The following is a 24,934-nucleotide window of genomic DNA, read 5'->3' as shown; positions in this document are numbered from 1 at the left end:
CATACAAAACTGTCAAATTCTCTGTAGACATAAGTCATTCATTTATTTATTTAGTTACAAAAACAAGATCAATTCCACCAATCTAACATTTTAATAGAAACAACATAAAGCACATTTATATTTACAAGATGAAAGCTTTAAATAGTTTGGCAAAAAAGAAAAAACTAATTCTGTTCATTTGGTAACAGATTAGTTCAACCCTGCAAAGGTCAGGGGTCAGCCCACTGCAGTAGAGTCTGAAGGAAGATGAGGCAGTGGTAATGTATCCAAACTGAGGTTTTTAGTTGTCAATCTTTGGTCAAGTTGAATTTAACTGCTGTGATCCTGAGTTGAGATTGTGGTCGACGGTCTCTGAGGATAAGATTTTTGTGATGATATGGATCCAGTAAATCCATCAGGAGTCAAACATTTGTTCCAGCTGGTGAATCTTTGCCCAAACGAGTCATAATTTCAACAGGAGTCCACAACCGTTTGTCAAGTTTTTGAGATAACCGGTGAACAAGGTAATGCCTTGTTTTGGTCCAGAGGCTGGTCTAAAAGCCACCAGTCATGTTAAAGTCGTTGGGCAGAGGGGAAAGGTGAGGTGCTGATATTGACATGTCAGGTGCTACAAATGACCTGGGAAGAAAAACAAGAACAAGGTTTACAAGAGTTTACAACAGCAAGAGAGCCCACTGTACGTGTGTTCTGTCAGGGCCTACCTGACAGCATGTCCCTCAAATCCCAGCGCTGTGATGAAGATGTTTATGAGGACGGTGAAGAAGACAAAGACGGTCGCCACGTTGTTCATCGCGTTCAATTTGCTGTGTTTCCTGACGTCGTTCAGGTCGTACTTCACTGCTGGCAAAGAATGGCAGGACAGCAGAAACAAAATTATCTGATTTAATAAAGGAGGGGTGTTTAGTTTAGTTTAATTTAGTTTAGTTTAAAAAATGTAATTAATGTTGCAGGTACCAAACACTGCTGATATACACACTTGTAAAAAAATATATATATTAAATATGTATTTATATTACAAATAGAAAGAATATTCAAATCACAGAAGAGTGGAGTTGAGTGTTTGATAAGTCTGACAAATCATATTTGTAATGAAAGGCTCTTAATAAAGTTAGTGGATAAAGTAGTTGCATGTGAGGTATGGCTTGACTAAACTTTAATAAATATTTTGAAATTTTAGGAAATACACTTATTTGCTTTCTTGCTGAGTTAGATGAAAGGATTGATATCATTCTCTGTTTGGTATCAATCTTCTCATCTGACTCTCAGCAAGAAAGATAATTATATTGCCAATTGTTTTTGTCTATATTTTAGCCAAAGGACAGAGAATCTGGACTTTGAGTGCATTAGTTATGTATTAGTTAGTAAAACCACTGATGTTCACTTTAGCCTAGGTCAGGCAGACAAGTTGGGTTGTCTTCTCTTGATTCATCAAAATCTGTAAACCTCTTAAAAACACTTTGTATGCCTGCTTTGATTCTTTGCACCAAACTTACTTTTTAAGATCAAATGTATGTATTTAAAGTGCAAGAAAGATGGAGAAGGAGGAATTATAATAACGGTCCCTTGCCAATAAAGACGAGCAGCAGCCCCACTATGACCTGTAAGGTGATGGACAGAGACAGCAGGACAATGAGGGGGATGTAGAAACGGTAATGAGGCCCCACATAGAGAACGGTCTTCAGCTGGGACGAGTTGGCCATCAGCAAGGCAACGTCCAGCATGCTCTGAGCCGCTGTCTTCTTAGTGGCGTAGTGATTTATGTTGATGCGGCGATACACTTTTCCAGAGGGGACCGTCGCCGCCTGTGAGTGCAGAGAGGACAAGTTTCAGGTCAAGAACAAAGTCATGCAGATGCTATATTACAGCCACTGTTGCATTCATACAGATCCAGCTTTGACAGTAAAAGATAACATGATTTGGGGTTCTGCTCTCTGTACATGTGCTCACGCGTCACTATGGTTTATTCCAAACACAGAAAGGTGTTATGTATTTTGATACTAAGCACTCTATGTACTCAGGTGTGGCTGTAAGAGGAGAAGTGGAGAAGTGGAGGAGTGGCAGAGCGACAGGCGATGACTCACCGGGGCAATGAGAGGCAACAAGACACAACATGCTGTGGGGCGTACTCTTTCTACAACTCTAGAAACCTCACAATTTGTCACTTGAACTGATTTATGCTTGAGCAGAGAGAGTGAACTGAAACTGACTCTGTACCTGATGACAGGTAAACTGTTGTTCTGGGTAGAAAACTCATCCTGGTCACAATGTCCCTACCTTCATCTCCCTCTGCACCACTGAGAGGAAGTGACTTTTGTTTGCTTTAACCACATCGGTGGCGAATGCTTTTTCTCAGGACTTTGTCCAATCCTGTAGCACAGGTAGACGACAGACGTCACACCTGGGTGCAACTCCCTCTGAGTCACAAAGGTTTCATTCATCTCGATGCAAAGCTGACAGCTATGGAAAGAAACACTGATTTCACACAGGGTTATGTCACCAATGACATCCCTCCAAATAGGCACTAGAGCAGTGGTTCACAATCAAGGGGTCAGTTAAATCTGAGGGGCCACAAGACCTTCCTCTTTTTCAGACTTTTCTCTTATCTTTACCTTCTTTTATTGGGGATCACTGGATAACTGTAGGTGTTACTAGCCTTTTACAATTCTTCAAACTAAACAAGGGGGGAACACATATGCAACCAATTATAGGGGCTCACTAGTAGACACCACCGGTCACAAGCCCAAAAGTAAGTTTAGGAATCGCTGCTTTAGAGCACCAGTGGGACCCAATGTGGGTGCCATGGGCCATTATATATATATGTAAACATATTTTAGGAAGTAGACATTTTGCTGTGTACTGTAGTGTGATGTGTTACCAATGATCTCCACCAGCCTTTAGAGGATCTGATGTTTACATTCACATACAGGATTTGTCCTGCATGTGCCAGTTTTAAAATCTGTGTAATATTACAGTAATGATGTTGTATACAGTTTTGAGTTGTTTCTATCAAAGTCAACAAGTAAAACAATTCAGTGCTATGTACAGTAACAGGAACACATTGGGATACTTGGATGAACAACAATAAACTTCTCAAGTAAACATGTGCTTTCAGCAATTCCTGAACCTATCAGCTTTTTATTATTCCTCTGGTCTGGAACAGAACCAGAACACAACAGAAGAGTAAAGGGACAGGGCTTGTCCGTCTGTGTTGCTTACCTCTATGTCGCCCAGTTTATTCAGAGCTACGTCCTCTCCGTTCCGTCTGTGATCTGTGTCCATTCTCCTCTCTTTGATAACTCCACAGCAGCTGTGAGGAAAACGTCCTTCTGCTGTTGATGTGATGAATGTGGGCTGAGATGTAGTTTCAGAGCTCTCTGTTGAGCGAGCCACAGAAAAAAGTTGAGGGAGTAGACTTGACTAACAAGTCAGGCAACTCCTCCAGTTACACGGACATTAAAAGACCCCTCCCTCTATGTGTCTCTCTATTTAAGGTGAACTTGTTGAAACTAATGTGTTTTACTTTACAGGGCAACTTTAACTTTGACTTCATTTTCTCAGTAATATGTTCATGGTTATATTGTTAGGTTTTCCGTTTCTTCCCAGAGTGAATAATATAAAGGTTTTATTCTGTCTCCTCTGTATGTGCCACCTTACAAAAACACTCAGTATCATAAAATGTTGTTTGACATAATATTTGAATAATAAGAAGAATGCAGTCCACAAGTTTGATTTGGAAGCACCTTCGTCTTTCATTACTTATGCCACATTCAAGGGAGTAAATTTGCTAAAGTAAAGCCCTGTTTTAACAAGTAAAAAAGAAACAATGCAAAAGTGGTTAAACTTGTAAATGTATGTAGTACCTTCAACATTTCTTTTATGCATTTTTTTTAAATTTACATTGTCCAGTAGAGGCCACTTTGCTGTTTTACAGGTTTTTTGTTTTACCACAAATATTCTTAAATGCTTAAAAAACATTTGGGTAAAAAAATATTTTGCCAGCAAAATCATAGCCTACCAGATATTCAACCTTTTAACCTCCTTGTCCTGCATAAAGATTCTAAAATCAATGTAACTATATAGGATTTCTTTTTGCAATCATAAGTGCAACAAAAAACTGTCTACAAAAAACGTTTACAAAATGTGCAAATATACCTTCAATACTAAACTTATTTAAAATGCCCTTATTTTACTTTTGATGGAGGCAGAGATGTTAAATACTTCGTCCTAATTTTAATAATGTCAATTTTAGAGTACTCCTGTAACACTTTGTTCTGAAACCTATCTATAGTTAGAGCAGCTCGTTATATAATGGACCATGTGCTTTTCATGTTATGAATGTCTGCCACGAAAAGGATCCTATAAATATAAATAATTAAGAAAAACAAACACGGAATTGATTTAAGCTCTAAATATAATTAAATTATCATAAATAATATGTTTTAAAAATAAAATTGCCTAATGCTGCCGGAAGTAGTTGATTGCTTCCGGTCGTGTTGCTTCACACTGCTACACAACATGGCGGCCTGCTTCACCCTTCAGTCCACCGTGCTCCGCAGGACGCTGCGAGGAGCTTTCAGCCTGCACAGCCGGACGGCGGGGCCCCCTGCCGCCGCTGTCGGGCTCAGGTTTGTTTGTAACGCTGCTCCAGAAGAACGGAAGACGGTAATATTAGAGTCTACTGATGAATACAAGTTCGTAGAGCGGCTCATCCCACCGTCACGGGTCCCCGCTCCGCCTAAACACGCCGGTCCTACCCCGTCCGGCTGGAACCCTCCGGCAGATTCACCGCCTCCTCTGCCGTACATGATCCGCCGCTCCCGCATGCACAACATCCCGGTTTACACCGACTTCACCCACGGCAGCCGCAGGACGACGCTCGTACGAAAAGTGGAGGGGGACATTTGGGCTCTGGAGAAGGACGTGAAGCAGTACCTGCGGGAGGTGACGGGGAGAGAGCTGCCCACACAGGTCAACGAGGTCACCATGACCCTGAAGGTCAAAGGTTACTTCGATAAGGAGCTAAAGGAATGGTTGACCAGCAAAGGCTTCTGATTGAGCTCCCGGGACTGTTTCAACATCATGCCAAGGGGGCAGAGAGGCGTTCATGTGGAGGAGAGGACCACTCAACGCCTTGAAACACTGGACTACTGCCACTTTATTGGACTCTTGTTTGACACCAGAGAGATGTTGAAGTTATGGGATCGTATGAGTTAAACAGTGTACATACTTGTATGTGATGAGTGTATCATTAAATATAAAAACCCACTGCCTGTTGTTGTGTCAAACCTTTTTGAGTGTTTCTCTCCATCTGAGATATTGATATTTTCTGTGAAGGCAAATGTGATGTCATTAAAGTGCTTGCTCTATCCATCCGTAACATACCCCATTTTTAAATGATATAAAACGGCAGTGAAGCAGTACGTCCTCACATGGGCAAAGCCTGAGTTTTTACTGGATAAATTGCCTAAAACCCTTTATTGGAATTGTTGACAATTTTCTGCCAATCAACTTATTGTTGCAGCCCTAAAAGATTGTCACAAAATGAAAGAAAAGAAAGGAACAATAATTATCAAACCTATTGGGACTAAAATTTAAGTTAAAAACATTACATTTATTCAGTAATAAAATATGCACACTTATTGAGTACTGCAGTAAGGACAATACAAGTGAGGGTGAGAAACAAAAACTGAATTCTGATTATAAGACCACTATTATCCCAACAGAACAGACCAGGTATTATTATGATAAGAATGATACACAAAGCCTGTCCAACACCTCAGTGACACAGGGTGTGTGTGAGTCCATCAAACAGTGTTAGTTTCCTCTGACACAGATACTGTCACTGCTTAACCTTTGTCAAATCAAACACTAATTTCTGGTCTCAATTCTGTTTGACAGATCTAACACAACCACAGATTAGACCCTCGTCCCATTAGTCAATCAACATTCACTCTGATGGTTTGAAGGTTTTGGCCGGTGTCCGTGCACTGCATGACATACGAGATGCCAGCAGGGAGGAAAAGTCTCTAAGTTGTCTGGTGAGTTCCTCCAATTGGTCCGCTGGAAAATATAGAACAAAAGCAGAAAACATATTAAACAACGTGCAGCTAACTGTATGTGTGAGCGTGCATGTGAAGGAGAACATTTACTGACGTAACGTGCGCTTCTCTCCTTGGCTCCAGTAGCGAGGCTGTGTTTGGAGCTGGTTTACGTCCTCATTCATGGACACAGAAGCTTCTGATACTTCATTTAGCATCTCTAACTCCTGAGAAACGCGACACATGCAAGAGGAAAAAGCGTCAGTGGGACTTGTTTCTGCAGCTCAGGCTTGAGATGAGAGATTCTTTTGTATGTGTAGGTTAGCATCCATTTTCTACGTATGTGTGAGTACCGTGATGCAGGCCAGCAGTAGTTGGTGTATTCTCTGGAAGACGTCGGTCTCTGTGCTGAAGCTGGGGGGATCTCTGCTGCAATAAGCTCTCAAGTCTGTTTCGTAAACGTGGCTGAAAGTAGCCATCAGCTGCTGGAGGTCAGACGCCGCCACACGCAATGAGCTCGGAGAGAAGACGTCAGGAGTCTGTTCATTGTTCAGGAATTCACACTGAGGAGAACAGAGGGCGCACAGATAGCATTAGACAAATATTTTCAGTTCTCGTGGTGATAATTTAGCACAGAATGTTTAAATTGAAGGCTCTACAATACTGCAGGCATCACCTCTGACTGTAGCTGCTCCAGAGCTGACTGAGTCCGCTGTAGAAGGGCATCAATATCAGCAGCATCTTCTCTACTTGGCTTATGAGATGGCTTGGTGCCCTTGTTTAAAGCCCTGTAAGGTGAGGAAAAGCAGTGGGAGAGGTTGATGAGAAGATAAATATTAAGACAATGATGCTGCACAAAACAATGCAATACATCCACCAAACTTCTACGAATCAGTCTCTTATTGGGAGTATATTTAAAAAATGAGAATCACAACATGCAGCAGATTAAAGACGTGTGTGACAGCATACATACTTGATGTGTGCAGGCCAGGGGTTTAGCGTGGGTTTGAGCATTTGTGTGAGGTGCGGCAGATTCTCAGCAGCGAAGAGCTCATTCAGTAGCATCTCTGGATTCATTCTGTGCCCATCAGACTTCTCGCAGGCGGGGACTAGAGCTAAAAGCTGCTCCAGGAACTGAAGCTGCCTGTGGGGACTTGTATCACCCTGGATAAATGGTTTGACACATGACACAGACAAAACATGTTTCTGTTTGTATCTATATCTGTAAATCGGATTACATCTACACTTATTTTATGCAACCTCTCACTCTGATCAAGTCCAGGTCATCTGCTCTGCACAGCATCAGCTCCTGCCCAAGCACAGCCATTTCTGTTACAAAAGCAGACCAAAGACAAACGATGTAAATACCAACTACCCTGTGCATGCGCACATAAAGGTGTCTGTCAAAAGACATGCAAGACTGTAAACCATGTACCAGGAAAGTTAGACAACGTTACCTTTAATCAAAACATCTGGGTCTTTGGATCTCATTGACATCGCCTTGGAATTGGCAAAGTTTGGGTTGATACTGTAAAATGACAGGTCAAGACAGGCCGGAGGGATTTGTTTATATTCATATACAAATGATTTTTGATAGATGAGAACAGGGGTGATGCTCTATGTAGCTGATTCTACCTGCTGCAGATCCATGCCAGTATGTCAGTGCGGTGCTGAGAGGGAGCACACAGCAGCTGCAGCATGGTGTCTGCTTCCTGCAGGTACAGACCTTCCACCAAGGGACAGGACGCAGCCTCAACAAGACAAGACATAGACAGACATCAAGTTTACACACTAACTTAGTTCTTTTCATTGCAAAAATAGGCTTTTTAGCAACAAACAATAACAATAGTAATATGCCAGTGGCTCATATGAAAAAAGAAAACAATAAGGTGCAGCAATTCAGACATTGCTTTATTCAAGGTTTTGGTTAAGGTAGAGGGTTGAAATTGTAATGAAAAATCAACAAAAATATCTGGAGAAATCTCCAACTCCGAAACAACTGCATGCTGAGAACTATCACGTCCTCAACATCAGCAATAAGTATCAATGTCTTTTCTTATCTTTTGCCAATAATGTTTAGTTGGGTTGCGACATTAATGTCAAGGTCCAAACTTCTTTCCACTCTGTCTGTCTGAAGGAGGGATCCATTTTTCAGTTACAGGTTGATGAACATGTGTAACATCTTGTTTCCACAGACTGTGCTGCTCACTGCCCCGGCCTGTCAAATGTTTGATTTAAACGTCGCTTCAGACCTGGCCTAACATGTTATAATTCCGGACAGACAGAAAACACCCGCAGGATCACTGAAATACCAATTAACATATCGTAACTTAATGATTTAATTCCGATGGTTCGTAGGGGATGCTCTGTGAACGAATCATGTAAAGAAGTGCTAAATTAACCGATTGTGGCTAGCGAGAATAAGAAACATTACCCAAACTTCCCGAAAAGTGCGCACTGTATGTCTATGTAAAGTTATTTGAAATTATTTCCCCATTACTTTAACTTCTGTTACCTGCAATGCAGTATAAATATGTCGTTCAAGATGTTTATCTTTCAAGGCACCCGCCATTTTCCAAACTTCTTCTTCTTCTTCTTCTTCTTCTTCTTCTTTGGATTAAGCAGACTAGACGCTACAATGGCGCATTGCTGCCCTCTATTGTTTTTATTTATTAATGCTCCTTTTGACGGTTGGCCTATTTAGCAGGAGTTTGTGATGTGGCCTATATACCTGCGTGGTTACTACAATCTCTGTTGGTAGATGTGGAATTACTTCAAATTAAGGCAAGAAATGTGCAGACTAAGAGTCTGAGTTTTATAGTTATAACGAATGTAAATATACTGACTGTGTGCAGGTTTTTACTGATGGATCGAAGGATCCTATAACAGGTAATATAGGTTCTGCAGTCACTGTTCCTAGTCAGAATTGACATGCAAACAAACCTCAAATTTCTTAATATATTTACACTAGATTTACACCATTTTGATAGCTTAAGAATGGGTTCAACAAATCAAAGCAAACAATGTTCTAGTTTGTAGTGACTCATGTGATACATGTCTTAACTCAAGTGCATCCAGTTTTTCAGTCATTTGGGTTCCTGCTCATGTGGGCATTCTGGGTAATGAGAGAGCGGACAAACAAGCTGTTAAAAAAGAAAACATAGACATCTGTATTAAACTTTCAAAATCAGAGGGAAAGGACGTTGTATGGAAGATAATCAATAAAGAGTGGCACAGCATTGGGATCAGGAGATAAGGGGGGGACATTTACATTCAATTCAAAATAGAGTGGTATTGTGATAAATATGTGAGGAAATCAAACAAAAGACACCACATAACCCCCATTTTAGCCTCTTTACACTGAACTTAGTTTAAACTTCAGGATTGATTTTAAACTTTTACTCATTACTTTTAAAGCACTACATGTTGTAACTCCAGCATACATCTGTGAACTTTTATGGCCCTATCTACCTGCAGGCAGCCACAGATCTCACAACAAAACTTTGATATCAGACTAACACATCTAGACTTAAACCAAAGGAGGCTGAGCTCCTGCTGTCAGAGCCCCAAAACTCTGGAACAGGCTTGAGATTTGTCTTGCAACCTTGCTGACTGATTGCTATTAAAAACACATTTTTATAAACGTGCTTTTTTTGTGCATCAACTGTTTTATTTTTTATTTGTTTTGTTTTGTTTCATCTGTAATGGTGAGGGTTATTATTTCGAATTATTTGTGAAGCACTTTGTAACTGTATTTTTAAAGATTCTATATAAATAAAGTAAGTTATTGCTATTGTTATTATTAACAGAGCAGGAGTAAAGAGCAGACTGGAGTGCGGTGGACGTGGACAAGGCAAAAGATGTTGGAAGCTGTAGGCGTACAGTTCTTCCAGAAGGTGGCAGTGCGACACAAAGGACGCCGGCGACCGTTAAACATCGAAGAAGAAGAAGTAACCATGTCATTTCCGGGATGCGACACAATCGGTAGCTCTAAACACTGTCACGCTGCAATATAAAGCTGTTTTAGCTACAGATTAAAGAGAGTGACTGTCAGAGACATCAGTTTCTCGGCGTATAAGCACGTTATGTTTATACGGTGTTAACGTAAGTTTACCGTTCGCCACCTCCACCATTAAAATGAAGAAAAAGAGCTCAGAGAAAAAACGCCATGTGGTAGCATGGGTCAACAAAGCTGAGTGGGATCAAGTTCTGGAGTATCTTTACTCGAAGGATTCCGGCTTACAGAGGTATGCACTGCAGAGGATATCAGCGTGGAGAGGCAGGTATGCCAACAGCAGTCCCGTGGCAGTGGACTGCACAGCGGACCTGGTGAGGTGCCAGGTGCTGGACAGGTCAGGACAGCTGGACGGAAATGATCTGGTCCTGCTTTATGGAGCAGCCCTGGTGAGGTTCATCAATTTGATCACTGAGCGACAACAGGGTAGAATAGCCCGACCACTGAGGCGGCTGGCTGGGAACTTGAACATCCCAGGCTGGGTTGTAGACCTGAGGCATGATTTCACACACCGGAAGCTCCCTACCTTGAAATGGTGTCGAAAGGGATGTAAGGTGGTTCTGGACTGGCTCCAGCAGGAGTACTGGTCCAGGCAGTTGGAAGGAGAGCCTAATGAGGACTGGGAGTCACAGTCAGATGTGGAGGACGAAGAGATTGACCTGAAACGTCAAGATGATGAGCTCATTGCAAGGCAAAAAGAAATGGAAGCTTACAAGAATGCACGGGAACTTCTGATATCTTTTGAGAAGGAGCAGTTCCAGACTTTTGACGGGCTCCCTGAAGACAAAGGTAAAAGCTCGTGGCCAGCCCCCTTTGCAGACATGAGCTGGTTACTTGGTGAGATCAAGCAGTTTGCTTTGGAGTCAAGTGATCTGCTGATTGATGTGCTGTTGGAGGATGGATTTCTAGTTCCTACTGTTGAACAACTGGAAACGTTAGGCTGTGACACCTCAGACAATGCCTGTGCCACTGAACCCAGACTCCGTCAAACCTTCCTGCGTTTTTGGCTGCCCCTCCTGAAGATGCTCAACTCGCCATCCTTTATTCACCTCATCTTGGAGAAGCTCTTTGCTGAACTGAAGCTGCTCGCCAAAGAGCAGAATAATCACAGGGCTTTCTACCTTGCTGCTTGGATTTCAGAAGTCATCCTCTGTAACAGCAACAGATTTGAATACCATTTTGAAACAAAGGTACAGAGGAAGGCGAGAATGAAGGACAGGATTTTTGTAAACCGCATCCAGCTGAGGTGGCAGCAGCTGCTGTCCGCATGCCTGGATGCTCCCTGTATCAGCACGCCTCACCTGCTCCAGTTAATCCTGGACGACATGGAGCATCCTCTCCCTCTAGAAACGCGGCAGAGGCTGCTCCAGCTCTGCTCCATCTACACACAGACCGAACACTCAGAATTTGATACTTCTCCGCAGCAGAAACATCAGCCCTTATACACACTGGAGAGTTTGCATGAGAAGCTGCAGCATTCAAGGAGTCACAGCCATCTTTGGCGTTCCACGGCCGACTCTGAGAGGAGCGAGTCCTCCCAGGAGTACAAATGCGCAGATGCTCAGGCTGAAAAAGCAAAGTTGCTCAGAGGTTCACCATGGCAGGTGTGCGTTGATAAAGTTTTGTGGAAGAACTATCCTCTTGGCAAAGTCCCTGGACAGTCAGATGACCCTTCATGCCTCATGGTAGAAACCTACTCAACAATGACTGTCTTTGACCAGCCGGTGGACCTGGAGAGCAACACAACCCACAACGTCCCAGGAGCCTCTGCACCAGTGAGAACAGCTGATGGCCTTCTTTGGAACCACAGTGATGTTACCAAGCTGAAATCTGGACTGCAACTGTTTTGAGTCATGTTGTAATGCTGTGAAATATGTGCTTGTTTGGACATTTGGAAAAAAGAAAAAATATGTAAAACTTCAACACTGAGTTTGTTGCAGAATAAAACAAATATGTAAAGTAGTTCATTAATCGATTAAAGATGTAAAAGTAATTTATCAGAGTCATTTCTCAGGCAAGAATACCAAACATTCACTGCATTTTATATCATTTAGCATTGCAAATAATTACAAATTGCACTTGCAGATTATTTTCCGATTATAATTTCCCAGAGACCAAGGTGACGTCTTGAAATTACTTGTTTCATCCATCCAACAGTCCAGAAGTTTCTGACATGTAACAGGCAAAAGAAATAATTAGCAGATTAATTGATTTTGAAAATAACTGTTGCAGCCCTAACGTAAAGCATTTGTAAAAGCCTTGTGTCTGTGCATTGTGTCTACAATATTTACAATAGGTTGCTAAGGGCAGACATTTAACATCCTATAAAACATATACTGTTCATGGTAAGGCAAGAATGTGAGACAGAGTTGGAATGTGGTTCATTCATTATGATGGTGTTGTGAGGTTTTTTTTCTTACACTTGTCATGCAAGTTAACTTGCACTTATTACAGTTGTCGGTCCCTACAAAGGGTTTTGGAGTAGATGCCTTTTAGTTGAAAACCCTGACAAAGGGGATATTGTTGTAAGCACCAGGTAGTTTTGTGTAATACAGTTTCTTTTGTGCACTCATGTTTAAGGAATATGATTGTGTTCTTTTAGAGGGTGAGATTTATGGAGCTGAAATGCAGCATAATGGTTTGGAAAAGATGTCTTGGAGAATGGCTAATTGCAGCATGAGCAGGCTCTCTGTTCTCGAGGGCGTTCAGACTGAAAGCAGCACTGCGTTCAAAAAACTGTTTACTTACTAATTATATTTGTTCTGTTACTGCCTGCTTAGCCAATTTAAGCATGATTGTAAAATGGACCCAGTCAATTTATTTTATTTATAGTCAATTATATAGTTCCTGTGAATGGTAAAAAAACTAAAAATATTTTTGACCTTTCTGTTTATCTCTGTTTCTCTTAAAAGGGAGACCCAGTCAACATAGCAGCATTAGGACAAAGAAGTTAAATGACAAAGTACAAATTAAAGAATACAAACAGGAGAGATTCTTATGCATTTTTACAGTGACCTGAAAAATAGAAATGCCTGTAAAATGTAATGTCATGCAACAAATAACACTTAAAACATTTTTTTACACAGCTTATCATTTTAATTTATTTTGAGACTGTGTCAGAGAGGTATTGACTTACCTCCGACTGAGTTTGTATGACTGCGCCTTAGTGAAGTGTTGCTCTTGTCCACTCAGTAAATTTAAGTAGGACTTTTATTTTGAATAATTTGTCCGGAAGTGTCTTGGCAAACATGAGAAAGGGGGTTAGTGGGTCATATAATACAGGCAGATTTGGGAAATAGGGTATGATTTTATTTTTTTGTTATGTTTGTTTTTCTATAGAGTCTATAAAGTCAATATTCAGTTGTTCTGATACCCTAAATCTACACTTTCCGATACAGTAGGTGGCGGTATGCAGCTTTAAAGTTGGTTTGTGATCCGTAATAAACACGAAGAAGAAGTCGCCGTCGTCGTCGCTGCTGCTGCTACCGCTGCACGTCGTCGACTCGATTTGTAAGACCGCGCTATTGTTATTCCTTTCCTCTTCATGCTGTTAGTGGTTGAGAAAGCGTCCAGTCTCTAACACGGCTTCATCGAAGGACTCCAGTAGTTTATTTTTTTTAACGGAACGGTAAGTTATTGGTCGGAGGAGTACCGCTAAAAGATGCTGCGTCATACATGAATTATGTTGGGTAACGCTTCATGGCTTTATATAACGTTAGCTGTGTTAGCTGCAGCTATCGGAAACTGCGCGCGTTAAATAGTTGACGTTAACCAGCTAATTAAAATTGCTAATATCATTTTGGGTAGATATTGACTTTTTGTTTAATGCACCAGGACATCCAACAGGGTGACTTAATTTAGCTTAGCCACACTCAACTAACATTAGCTGGATGCTAGGTTGCTATAATAAGTGTGTTGCTAGGACAGTCAAGGCCTTGTTAGCAAGCTAATGTTAGTAAGCTTAACGTCACAAGTAACAGTCATTCGTTGTCGATTGCGCTAACTAACTACAAAGTAATGCAACTGTGGGCAAATTATGTACAGTGATATATATATGCGACGGGGAGTTACAGAGCTTTCTATGTAAAGCATCGTACAGTGCTAATGCCATTGGGCCTAGCTTAAGCAGTAAATCAGTTACGTTGATAATGCGTTCAGCCAACACACACCGCAGCTATTTCTGCGCCTGTAGGAAAATGGAGGACGTCATGAGTAAACTAAAAGTAGTTGTCACGGTCTAAAAGGTTTGGTCAGAAACTCTTAAGGGTCTTTGAACAGTGCTGCGCGTTTAGTGCGTTGAAAACACTTGATTGTTTTTATGTATGTACACGCTTGAGTGACTAACCTTAGTTAATAGGCTTCCCAGTTCATAAGTTACAATTCAAAATGCTACAACAATCATTTAGATCATTATGTGTCAGCAATCACTTATTCTCAGTTTACTGCAGAGTCCACAGTGAGCTATAGATTTGTCCAAAGTTCATAGTGAAAATGCAGAGCTCCTTGCTTAGTCTGTTTTATTTCATGAAATGGAAAAAAGCACTCCAATGTTTTTAACAGCCTTTACTATGCTACACTGACTAAAATAAGTGCGAAAACCATACATTTCTTTGATAAATTAATCTGTTAATTGCTGCAGGATTACACATTAATAGGACATTTTCTCTCCACAGTTGAGGAATAACAAGATATCATCTGGACAGCATCCTTGCAGATCCACTGTCAAACCACAATGATCACCAGAAGAAGAGGCCGTACCATGAACAACACAGAGGTGCAGTCTGTGGAGGTTGAAGTGGTAGATACAGTGGAAACAGACGAAGATCTCCTGAGTCCATCTGCAGGGTTCCCCTCTGAAGATATTGACACCACTGGATTAGAGCTAGAGGACCTGTTTGGAATTGAAGACTTACAATGGACACTTGAAAGAGATACCACTTCCCCACTCTTCGATATTGAGTTGGCTGATGGTGGGTGCAGTGCCCATGATCGAGATTCTGGGTTTGAAGTTTCAACAGCCTCCTCTCCAGAGAGACTGTCGTCTGATTTGAAGAACAGACAAAATCAGTCAAGCCATGTGAGCAACAAAAATGCCATTGCTGCCAGATTGAATCGTCTCAAGAAGAAAGAATATGTCAACAGCTTGGAGAAGAAAGTTGGTATCCTGTCAACAGAAAACAGTGTGCTCAAACAGGGGAATTCTCAGCTGACCAAGAGAGTGGAAGAGTTGGAAGATGAGACCAGGTACCTGAGGGCTGTGCTGGCCAATGAGAGCATGTTAGCCCAGCTCTTGTCCAGGCTGAGCGGTGTGAATGGGATGAAATTATCTTGCTCGCTTTTCCAGGGCGCCGACTCAAATGACCACGACTACGCCTTGCCAAGGAAGCGTGTGAAAGTGGAGGAGAAAGAGACATCTGGTGGCGTGTGTCTGCATGTGGACAAGAACCACGTCTCAGTGGAGTTCTGCACTAAGTGTGCAGAGAGTGCAAGCACATCGCTCAAAATGTAGGGTCAAGTACTTAACTCTGTTTTCAGATATTGAGACTGAACTTGATATGCCTCAGTGTACTGAACTTCTTCAGGGTGGATGAACACTGTTGAATTAGTTAAGATTACCTACGAACTGCTGAATGTGCATGTGTTTTTGTGTGATGATGGATTAAGTACACGTTACTGCTAAACCTTGTTGACAGTTTCTTCTAGGTAATGGTTGATCCACCATGCGGGATGAGTGGCTTTCTGAACACCTGCTTTACCTGCTTGACTCCATGGTAAGGATCAGAAAAGAAAAGACCTTTTTTTTTTTTGTTTCTTTTTCTCAGGCTTGAGGTGTTCAGCAGCAACCTTAGTACTTCGAATTTTAAACAGTTCCTCTTCCCAGTTAGTGGATTTTGAGTACTTTTTTATAATTTCTTTTGTTTATGGTTATAGGAAATGATTTGATTGTAGTTAACATGTAACTAAGAGTTAAATCACAGTATCCTGAATGCTAAGATGTTAAGATAAGGGTGAAGGTCCACAAAGAGTGATCTTGAGTCAGCTGTCGAATTGGAAATGCAAAAATCCATGGAAAAAGATAAGTCGGTGTATAATTTCTTTTAGTAAGAATTGATCTCTTTGTGAACCAGCACCATTGTACAAAAGAATACTTTCATTTAGCGGCACCTATTTTTCTTTATGCTAAAGTGGATTCTGCTGGTGGAAGGTGACGAGGCTGGACAAGCAGCTGCCAACGCGGCCTGGTATTTTTTTAAAGGTAGTATCGGTAACAAATGGTATAAGGTGATTATATTTGACCAATACTCCACAACATCTGTAGGTGTTTGTAAGCATAGCTCATCCAGCATTTTTGGGGGGCTGACTACAGCTGCTCCATTACTTGGAGACGCTACTAGAGGCTTAATAGTCTCATAATTATGTCTTGTATATATTCACATATATGTTCATTAAATACAAATGATCTGCTTTAAGTGGTGAAATTGCCAGTTTTGATCAAGTGTAACAAAACATAAATGTGTACATATCTTTGAATACATATTGTTTGAGGTAAATGACCTTTGAGAAATGTTGGAAAAATAAATCATATTTTTGTTAAGTTTGAATTACAAATATCTACTGTGTCTTGTTGTGTACTGTTGATATTAATGCATCTCTCTCTTTCTTTCTAAACAGCAAGCTCTCTGCCGATAAAGGTCTTACTTTTCCTGAACATTTGGGTCAAGTCTGGTAAAGGTTGTCAAAACAAATGACCAAGTCCTCATTTGATGGAAGTACAAAGCACGCAGTATGAGAGGGCCCACAGGGATTAATCATCCTGCCCACGTTATAGCCCATTTACTTCAAATCATAGTTGAGCCTACTCATATTCAGTCATCAAAGGTTTTTTTTGTAATTACAGTTAAAATCAACTAGGGGTTTTCATGTGCCTGAGGCAGTCTGCTTTAGCTGCGCCGTGCCAAGCCTTAATGGCATGCATTTCCACTACTGCCTCACAGCAGGGGATATTTATCCTGGTAGCCCTGCTCCCAAGCAGGGCTGACTCTGGCCCTCCTGTGATGGTCTCAACCCCCTGTCTTTCTGAGCTGTGTGGCTGTGCTGGTGGCGAGAGAAAGATCAGTTTCTGAAAGTTCAGTCTGCTCAGACTTTAGGAGATCATCCTTATTTTACTTTGTGTGTTAAGTGTCTGCTGATGCTGCTCCACAATAAAAGCTCTCCACTGGTAAATCAGTGGAGAGCTTTTATTGTGAAGAAGTTAGAGAAACGCACCACTGTTTGTGACCAAATTAGCGGAGCTTCATTAGCGGTGCTATTCTTGAGAGAAAACAGGTATATTTTGCAGGGAGGAATAGTACAAACACAAACGGCTACAGTGAGCTGTTAGATGACCACCTACAGGCGACAGACTCTTAATGTGGTCTGTGACCAGAACCTCCAACACATGATCAAGGTAAACACCTTTACCTTGCTGTGGGGTGCAGTGAAAAAAATGCATCGTGCCAGCATGGCTCAACTGCTCACAGCTGTGGCTCAGCTCGGCGCAACTAACCACCCCACCATGGAAAAGCCCTTCAATTCCACAGACCTACATCATTGTTTTTCTAATGCAGTTGAGAGCACATACTGTTTAGAAGTCTCCTGGGACGGTGCTTTGAAGTACTTGTATGAAGTTCTGATTCAGACTTAACGGAATAGTTCTGCAGTTTGGAAAATGCGCTAATTTGCATTCTGGTTGAGAGTTAATGTGAAAATCGATACCACTTATGTCTACATTAAATTAGAAGCTATGGCCAGAAGCCTGTTGGCTGAGTTTGGCATGAAGACTCAAGTTGAGGTTTTTACACTTCACTTTTTGTACAGATTAAACAAAATATATTAAAAAAGAATTTAGCGGTGGTAGTAGGTAGATTTAGTTGGAACAAAGCTAGGCTGTCTGTTTCCCCCGTTTCCAGTCTTTATGCTAAGCTAAGCACCACTGGCTAGCTTAGTATTTATCATACAGATATGAAAGTGGTATTGCTTATCTCGTCATCTGAACTCGTGCCAAGAAAGTGTGTTTCACAAAGCTGTTAACAGCTGAACAGCAACCGTACATTGGTTTTTGTATGAAATTGTGTGGGTATTTATATTTGGTGCAGACTTAAGATGGAAGGCACATCTTTTTGGAGATCTAATGTAAACATCAAAAAATCTGAATATTTAAAACAAACTACTGTTAATACTGGTAACACTATTTAAGTCCCCTATTTAGCTTGTATAATCTGTATATAAACATTTACTAAATCGGTTGTAACACTAAAATATTATTGTATATTATACAATACCTTTTACTGTATTGTCAGTCATGTGTTAATACAGCAGTCTCCATTTATGGTGCCTGCAGCAGAAGTTAGTTTTTGACAAATGCATTAATAAGCACTTATATCTGCTTACAAATATCATGTTCTAAACCATTTAGTCAATGTTTATGTACTGCTCATAAATGGCAAATAGGGTGACTTGATAAGATGAGACAGGAGATGTTTACATCCTGCTCTGCACTTGTACAACCCCAATTTCTGAGTTTGATGTGTTTCCCCTCCCCTGACAACAATGATGAAAGCAGTGCTGTTAGGTGGCTGACTCATGTCTCTGAATTCCCTTGAACACAACAACCCCCAGGACTTTTCAAGGCAGTCTGTGCTTTCATCTGAACACCAAGATAATGCAGCTTTGTTTAAAAACAAAAACAAAAAAAACTAAGCATGCTGTTCACTGTGACTGAATTAGTTAGAGAAGGTTTGAGTGTCAATACAGCAGTGAAATAAAGACTGCATGTTGCTAGGAGAGACGCATTAAAAACAACCGTTTGTGTTTTGTCAAATGGACAGCCACGTTGTAGTTGGTGTTCTCGTTGAAGTAAATGGGCTAAAACCTTGTCAACACAACAGAATGAGCCTTAAAGGGAGACCGCAGAATTTCAGCATATGTTCTTCCATTGAAGAACCTCTTAAAGGTTAGCGAAGACATCATGAAATGTTATCAGCTACCAAACGTTTATGCTAGAGAATGTAAAGTTTGAACCGCTATCGTGCCGATATCGGCTAACATGGAAACCAATTAAGGGATGTGCTGTGTCAGTATTTATTCTCCACTGGACGTTTGTTTACATGGAAAGTTGAAGGTCATCAGAATAACACGAGACTGGTGAAATGAAATGAGACTCCATTTGAGTTCCTTTAATAACTGATCAAGTCACATGTAGCATACCAAATTCAAATTTTGGAAAGTGGCTTGTAGACGACACCCTGTGAGTGTTTATGACTTAGCTTGTTTTTGTCAGCTCTGATGTTTGGAGGACAGTTAACTTCAGATGTTCATACTGTTGAGTTATTTCCTTTGACAGCAAGACAAACACGAACTTTCAAGGAATTATACCATTAAATAAACTCAACTGCAGAGATGAGTCATTAGGTTGTTTTGATTTTAAAGACAGTTGACCTCAAACAATTCTGCAGGTTGTTTTGCACCTACAAGCTCTTGTCTGCTTATACAAGTTATCAATTGCTGATTGGCAGACTTAAACAGATGACAAATGCTACCCACTTGCTGCAGCATATTAGAGAGCCAAGCCTCTTTATTTAGCAGTGTCTGTGGCATGTTTTTTAAAAAAGTACTGAATTTCAGAGTCAGCTGACCATGGCCCATTTGTTATGTGTTTAAATGCATTACTACAGTAGAGCTCGGCATTGTTTTCAAGTGCTTAAGGTTTTGGGGACACTTTCCTCAAAATTATAAACGCTGAACGCAGTATGATACTTAAGTAGCAAACAGTTGACGGGGTGTATTTACAAAATTCCTCTTGGACATAAAGAGCTGTCCCTCTTCGGTTTGTTGGTGCCAAAAGCTACGGGCATCATATATCAGGATCATATGGTATCTAATAAAGTAAACTTGGTAGACTGAGGGTTAGGGTTAGATGTGGCTCAGATGAATCACTGTATTTGTAAACCAACATACATTTATTACTGCAGATAGTTTGATCTGTCAAACAAAGGTGAAGTCATAAAAGCTGCATTCCATATGTTCCAGTTGCTGCTACTGGTAATAAATAATAAAATGAATGATGGCTGAATTCCATTTATCTGGTTAGCTGGCTTACTGGGACACTTGAACGCACCAGAGCCCTTATTTTTTTTCCCTACAATGTCAAGTCAAAATGTATATAGTGGCAAAACTGCTCAGTTTGCATATCTGCACTCCTAATGCCAGTGTCCATTCATGATAATGATGGATATGTGGTTTATAAAGAAGGGTTAGAAAAGTGGTTGAAGACACCACAGCGCCTTATTGCAGAGACACCACCTACTGGAAGATCTCTGTAAGTGGAAGTGATACAGGTCATCTCACCAAAGAGTCAGGTAGACTGGAAAATAACCCAATATTTCAGGTTTTCCAGTCACCAACACTGCTTCATTGACCAAAGTGAACAAATATATAATATGTACACCTTTAAAAGTGATGCTGCACATCTACATGACCAGAGCAAAGTCCATTAAAGGATATTGGCGGTGATGAGGATATTTGGAAACGAAAACAAAGATTCGAGCATTCCCTCCTAAATCAGCACTTGGGACATAATGCAGACGTTTAAGATAGACCCTGGTCACCACACTTTGAGGTAAGAGGATGAATAAACGGAGCCCTGGACAGCCAATATATCAGGAGAAGCACAGATGCAACAAGTAACATTAATGATCTGTTAAACTATCAGTAGGAGTGACCTGTAACCTATTCACCAACTTTAGGTATCTAAAGATTTTAACATTTATTGAAGCATACTCTATTCAAGTGCATGAATTACTTTAATGATTTACTTTTTATGATAAAGTCAATTTCTTTAAACAGCATTTGTGCTTTTATTCATTTTTACACATCCATAACAAAAAATCTACACATGGAAATGTGTTGGTGTGGGGGATGATTACCCCATAAAGAATTATTTGCATTTTTTATAAATATTGGAAAAATCAATGATATATTTGTTTTCAAACCAATTAACAAAACGGGTTAGCAAAATGCTGCTCCTCTGGCAAAACAGAGATCCTTCAAAACCAACAAGGAAAATTTTGATTACATTACCAAAAATATAGACATCAACCCTGATGGCAGTTACTGGGAAGCAAGTAGCATGTGGCATCTTGCCCCATCTTTTCAAGCCAGCCTTGAAGTGGCACACCTAAATGGAAAGGAGCCTCAAGTAACGTTGTTAATTACACCTGTTTGACAAGTCCCTATGTCTGCTGTGAATAAGGTCTAATGGAGAAAGACATTTGGCCCTGCACCTTCACCACAGCAGGTGTATTGGTTTGGCCCACTTAGAGTTAAAGGGAGAGTGAGTTTCACAAGAAGACATGACATTTTCATGAGAGAACAAACTCACATTTGCATGAGTACTGCACATTCTTCAGGCTCTGTTTGAGATTATAATTTCAAGTGGGCTTAATATGGCCAGGTTTCATGAATATTAAACGCTGCATCTCTTTCAAAACAACAGGCCACTCTTTCAGAGGTTTAAAGTGCAAGTACAGTCTTGCATCATTGTGAACAAACAACACAGGACCACACAGACTTTGTCAAAGTTATTATTGTAGAATACTTTGATGTATTTTTTTCTTTCATACAGACAAAAGGTGTTGGACTTAATTCCCATTAAATTCTCTTAGATTTCCATACAGATTTAGTCTACAGTATACAGGTGTGTTCTTTCTCATATATAGATATTTATTCGCTTAAATAACAGGCAGGTAACTCTTTAATATATTCAATAGTCTTTATGGGTTTTTTTTTCTTTTTTTTGGTCTTTTTTCATTTCAGCACAGTTAAGGCTGCATTTTCTGTCTGCAGAACAGCACTGCATTGTGCAAGAAGGGGGACCATTCCACACACAATATTTACAACTGTATGTATAATGAATAATGTAAAACCTTAATTTCTTCCCATCGCAACATGGCAGTAAATACTTGTAGCAGATCTAAAAGGGCAGCCTAAACAATGCATGGATGCATTGCACTTCTGCAGTCTCTAGCTCTGCATCACCCTCCAGTTCTCCATCCTCCCTGGGTCCCCACTTTGTCCAGTCCTTTAGATCATAATGAGGTACATTTGTATCTCCGGTTCTCTATTTACAGAGTGGTGTCTCTGGTCTTAAGAGACTATAAGCATCTCCACGCCTCTGCACACTTCAGGGGCTGTTCAGTGGACAGAAAACACAGCCCTCAGAATATGCTCAGGAGAATGTGCAACTGTCTTTTTCCATCAGTGGGCGCACCGGTGGAGAAAATCAAAAATAACCATAATAATAATAATAATAATAATAATAATAGTAATAATAATATACAAGCGCTTCCATTTTGTTGTTCCTCTCTTTACAAAAAGCAATAGGCTTAAAAGAAAGAAACATCAAAAATAAAAATAAAAAGTGTAACAGGAACATAGTACCTGTAAATCAAAGATGCACATGTGCACATTTGGGCGATCTGTACAGTAGTGGTGCAGTTGTACAATTTATAATTTTGATAAATATAATATATTCTTTTTCACATTGTGTTTTGCCTTCTGTGAAACTGTCTCACAACATCATGATGTAACGTGGCTGGACGGATGGACAGAGATGGCTGGAGCTGGACAGTCAAATTTATACCACTGTAGATTATCCGCCTTTTGCTCGGTGTGTGTGTGTATGCGTGTGTGTGTCTGTGTGTTTTTGTATACCGTAGAAAGCATTGATAGAGCTGTGCTAAGAGGTGCTGAAATAGAATAGGTTAGACTTGAACAGGATATGAGTGTGTGTGTGTGTGTGTGTGTGTGTGTGAGAGAGAGAGAGAGAGAGAGAGAGAGAGAGAGAGAGAGGAAGAGAGCAGATGTGGAGAGAGATCATAGCACACAGTAGTGACAGTAGCCTAAATGATTTACCAACACATAAAGAGTGACATTAATGATACCAAATGCATGCTTCAAAACAGACAGACCAATACAATGTCACCACCCGCCCGCTCCGACAGGTCAGGGTGGTGGCGATGATGATGGGCATTCAAGAAGACAGAGTTCTGTACAGGTAAGGGTGTTCCCAGAGAGCCCTGCGTGCATCCTCAAACAGAACTAGCAGGACAGATGTTCTCTCGCTGTGTTATCATCTCTGTTTGACTGTATTTCTAATCCTACGTCTGAGTACAGGTGTTGACATGGCAGTCTGTTGCATATTGTCTGCCCTTGCCTTTCTCTGGTGGTGGGACCAGTTGATAACTGTCAACATCAGTGGATAACTGAGTGGAGGGGGGAGGGAAGGAAGGGAGGGAGAGAGAGAGAGAGAAAGGGGGAAGGGGGGGGGTTCCAGGTTTGCTTTGCAGTCAAGCTCCGAGGCAACATGAAGTCAGCGGTTCACCCACACCTAGTGCAACATGGGATACAGGAGAGCACTCTCACACCCAGTCTGGAATATGATGCGGTGGTTTGGAATGTTATGTTCCGTGGAATGTTGAGGTGGAGGTCACGGTGGAAAGTGATATCACGAGCGCTGCGCCCGTCATCACATGGGTGGCTATCCAAATATTTTTCTTTTCCTTCTTCTTTTTTTTTTTTGTTGGGGTGGGCTCATGCAGCGTGATATGCCCTTTTACATCAGACAGCTTCAACATGATATGTCTTAAAGCACTAGTTCAACATTTTGGGAAATACGCTCATTCACTGTCATGACGAGAGTTAAATGAGACGATTGATGCCACTCTCGTATGTGTCCATTCAATGTGAAGGTGAAGACAGTAGCTTGCTAGCTCAGCTTAGCATAAAGACTAGAAACGGGGGAAACTGCTTGCCCGGCTTTGTCCAAAAGTACCAAAACCCTTCGACCAGGACCTCTAAAGCTCACTAATGATATCATAGTTTAAAAACGTGGTCTTATTGTGCCAGACTATTATGACAAGACTCCAGGAAGTTACTGAGCCCGGCCAAGCCATTCTAAGATGATGAGCTTCCTAGATCCTGTCGCTAGCAGTAGCGACGGTGTTAGCTGCAGGTCAGATGGTGCTGACTGTAAGTCAACCCACTGTCTCCCTTTTAGTTTATAAGTGTGTGATGTCTAGCTCTATCCCCCCGTTTCCACTCTTTATGCTAAGCTAAGCTAACCTGCGGCTGTCTGTAGCCTCATATTTAGCGTACACACAAGTGAGTGGTCAGTAAATAAGCACATTTTACAAAATGTCAAACTGTTCCTTTTGAGGTATCCCAATCAACTAATTGTACATCATGATGATGGGGAATGCACAGTATGTTGACACACAGACATGACACATAAGCTCTCATTGGTCGTACCTGATAGATCTGAGCGGGCTTTGGGCCTAAAGCTAAAACTGAACACTGACATTAGACATTGGCCGGATTGCTCGAGTGGTTGGTTGGTTGCTTTTCAACATCAAACAGTGATTCCTTTCTCCTCTGTAAAAATGACTGGATCGAACATCCAACAGATCAAATGAAACAATCTCTTTGTCCACAACAGTCATGGAGAGGGCACTGGTACATGATGGAGACGACCCAATGGCACGTGAGCAGGAGCGGGTTTGAAGTGAGTACACGTTAGTCTTAAAGGGCCATCGCCTGTGCATTGTGTGTTTGATGGCATTTAAAGGGTTAATGCTTCACAAGCATTCAGCTTTTTCCCTCCCAGAAAAAAAAGCTGACACACACACATGCCCACCGATGAAAGACCAGAAGGGACGAGACGAGACTAAGTGAGCAAAGAAAACAACAAAACGGACGGAGGAACAGCAAGAGAGAAGATGATGGAACACGTAACAGAAATGAAGAGACTGGAAGAGGACGTCAGCCATGGGCGATGTCCATAGAT

At 41.1% G+C, this 24,934-nt stretch overlaps 5 protein-coding genes across 5 annotated transcripts; 3 read left to right on the top strand and 2 right to left on the bottom strand.

The window, feature by feature from the left end:
• Positions 1–72: 72 nt before the first annotated feature.
• LOC139289004 (ninjurin-1) lies at positions 73–3,395 on the bottom strand. The gene is made up of 4 exons (XM_070910494.1): positions 3,217–3,395; positions 1,568–1,802; positions 702–837; positions 73–618 (listed from the first exon to the last, which is right to left on the bottom strand). Exons 1-4 carry the CDS (start codon positions 3,277–3,279, stop codon positions 534–536), a joined length of 519 nt encoding a protein of 172 aa, XP_070766595.1. The 5' UTR covers positions 3,280–3,395; the 3' UTR covers positions 73–533.
• A 1,120-nt stretch (positions 3,396–4,515) lies between these two features.
• Positions 4,516–5,266, top strand: mrpl49 (mitochondrial ribosomal protein L49). The gene has a single exon (XM_070910902.1). It carries the CDS (start codon positions 4,516–4,518, stop codon positions 5,050–5,052), a length of 537 nt encoding a protein of 178 aa, XP_070767003.1. The 3' UTR covers positions 5,053–5,266.
• A 369-nt stretch (positions 5,267–5,635) lies between these two features.
• Positions 5,636–8,610, bottom strand: haus7 (HAUS augmin-like complex, subunit 7). The gene is made up of 9 exons (XM_070910968.1): positions 8,554–8,610; positions 7,674–7,789; positions 7,496–7,566; positions 7,306–7,367; positions 7,012–7,202; positions 6,715–6,826; positions 6,392–6,601; positions 6,154–6,265; positions 5,636–6,060 (listed from the first exon to the last, which is right to left on the bottom strand). Exons 1-9 carry the CDS (start codon positions 8,608–8,610, stop codon positions 5,948–5,950), a joined length of 1,044 nt encoding a protein of 347 aa, XP_070767069.1. The 3' UTR covers positions 5,636–5,947.
• A 1,565-nt stretch (positions 8,611–10,175) lies between these two features.
• Positions 10,176–12,021, top strand: las1l (LAS1 like ribosome biogenesis factor). The gene has a single exon (XM_070910924.1). It carries the CDS (start codon positions 10,176–10,178, stop codon positions 11,901–11,903), a length of 1,728 nt encoding a protein of 575 aa, XP_070767025.1. The 3' UTR covers positions 11,904–12,021.
• A 1,523-nt stretch (positions 12,022–13,544) lies between these two features.
• crebzf (CREB/ATF bZIP transcription factor) lies at positions 13,545–16,619 on the top strand. The gene is made up of 4 exons (XM_070910710.1): positions 13,545–13,681; positions 14,727–15,558; positions 15,747–15,824; positions 16,240–16,619. Exons 2-3 carry the CDS (start codon positions 14,786–14,788, stop codon positions 15,754–15,756), a joined length of 783 nt encoding a protein of 260 aa, XP_070766811.1. The 5' UTR covers positions 13,545–13,681; positions 14,727–14,785; the 3' UTR covers positions 15,757–15,824; positions 16,240–16,619.
• The last annotated feature ends 8,315 nt before the right edge of the window (positions 16,620–24,934 follow it).

This window comes from Enoplosus armatus, chromosome 8 (genome assembly GCF_043641665.1).
Source record: "Enoplosus armatus isolate fEnoArm2 chromosome 8, fEnoArm2.hap1, whole genome shotgun sequence".
Lineage (NCBI taxonomy): Eukaryota > Metazoa > Chordata > Actinopteri > Centrarchiformes > Enoplosidae > Enoplosus > Enoplosus armatus.
The sequence above is the reverse complement of the archived record's forward strand: the minus strand, read 5'-3'. Positions and strand labels throughout refer to the sequence as shown.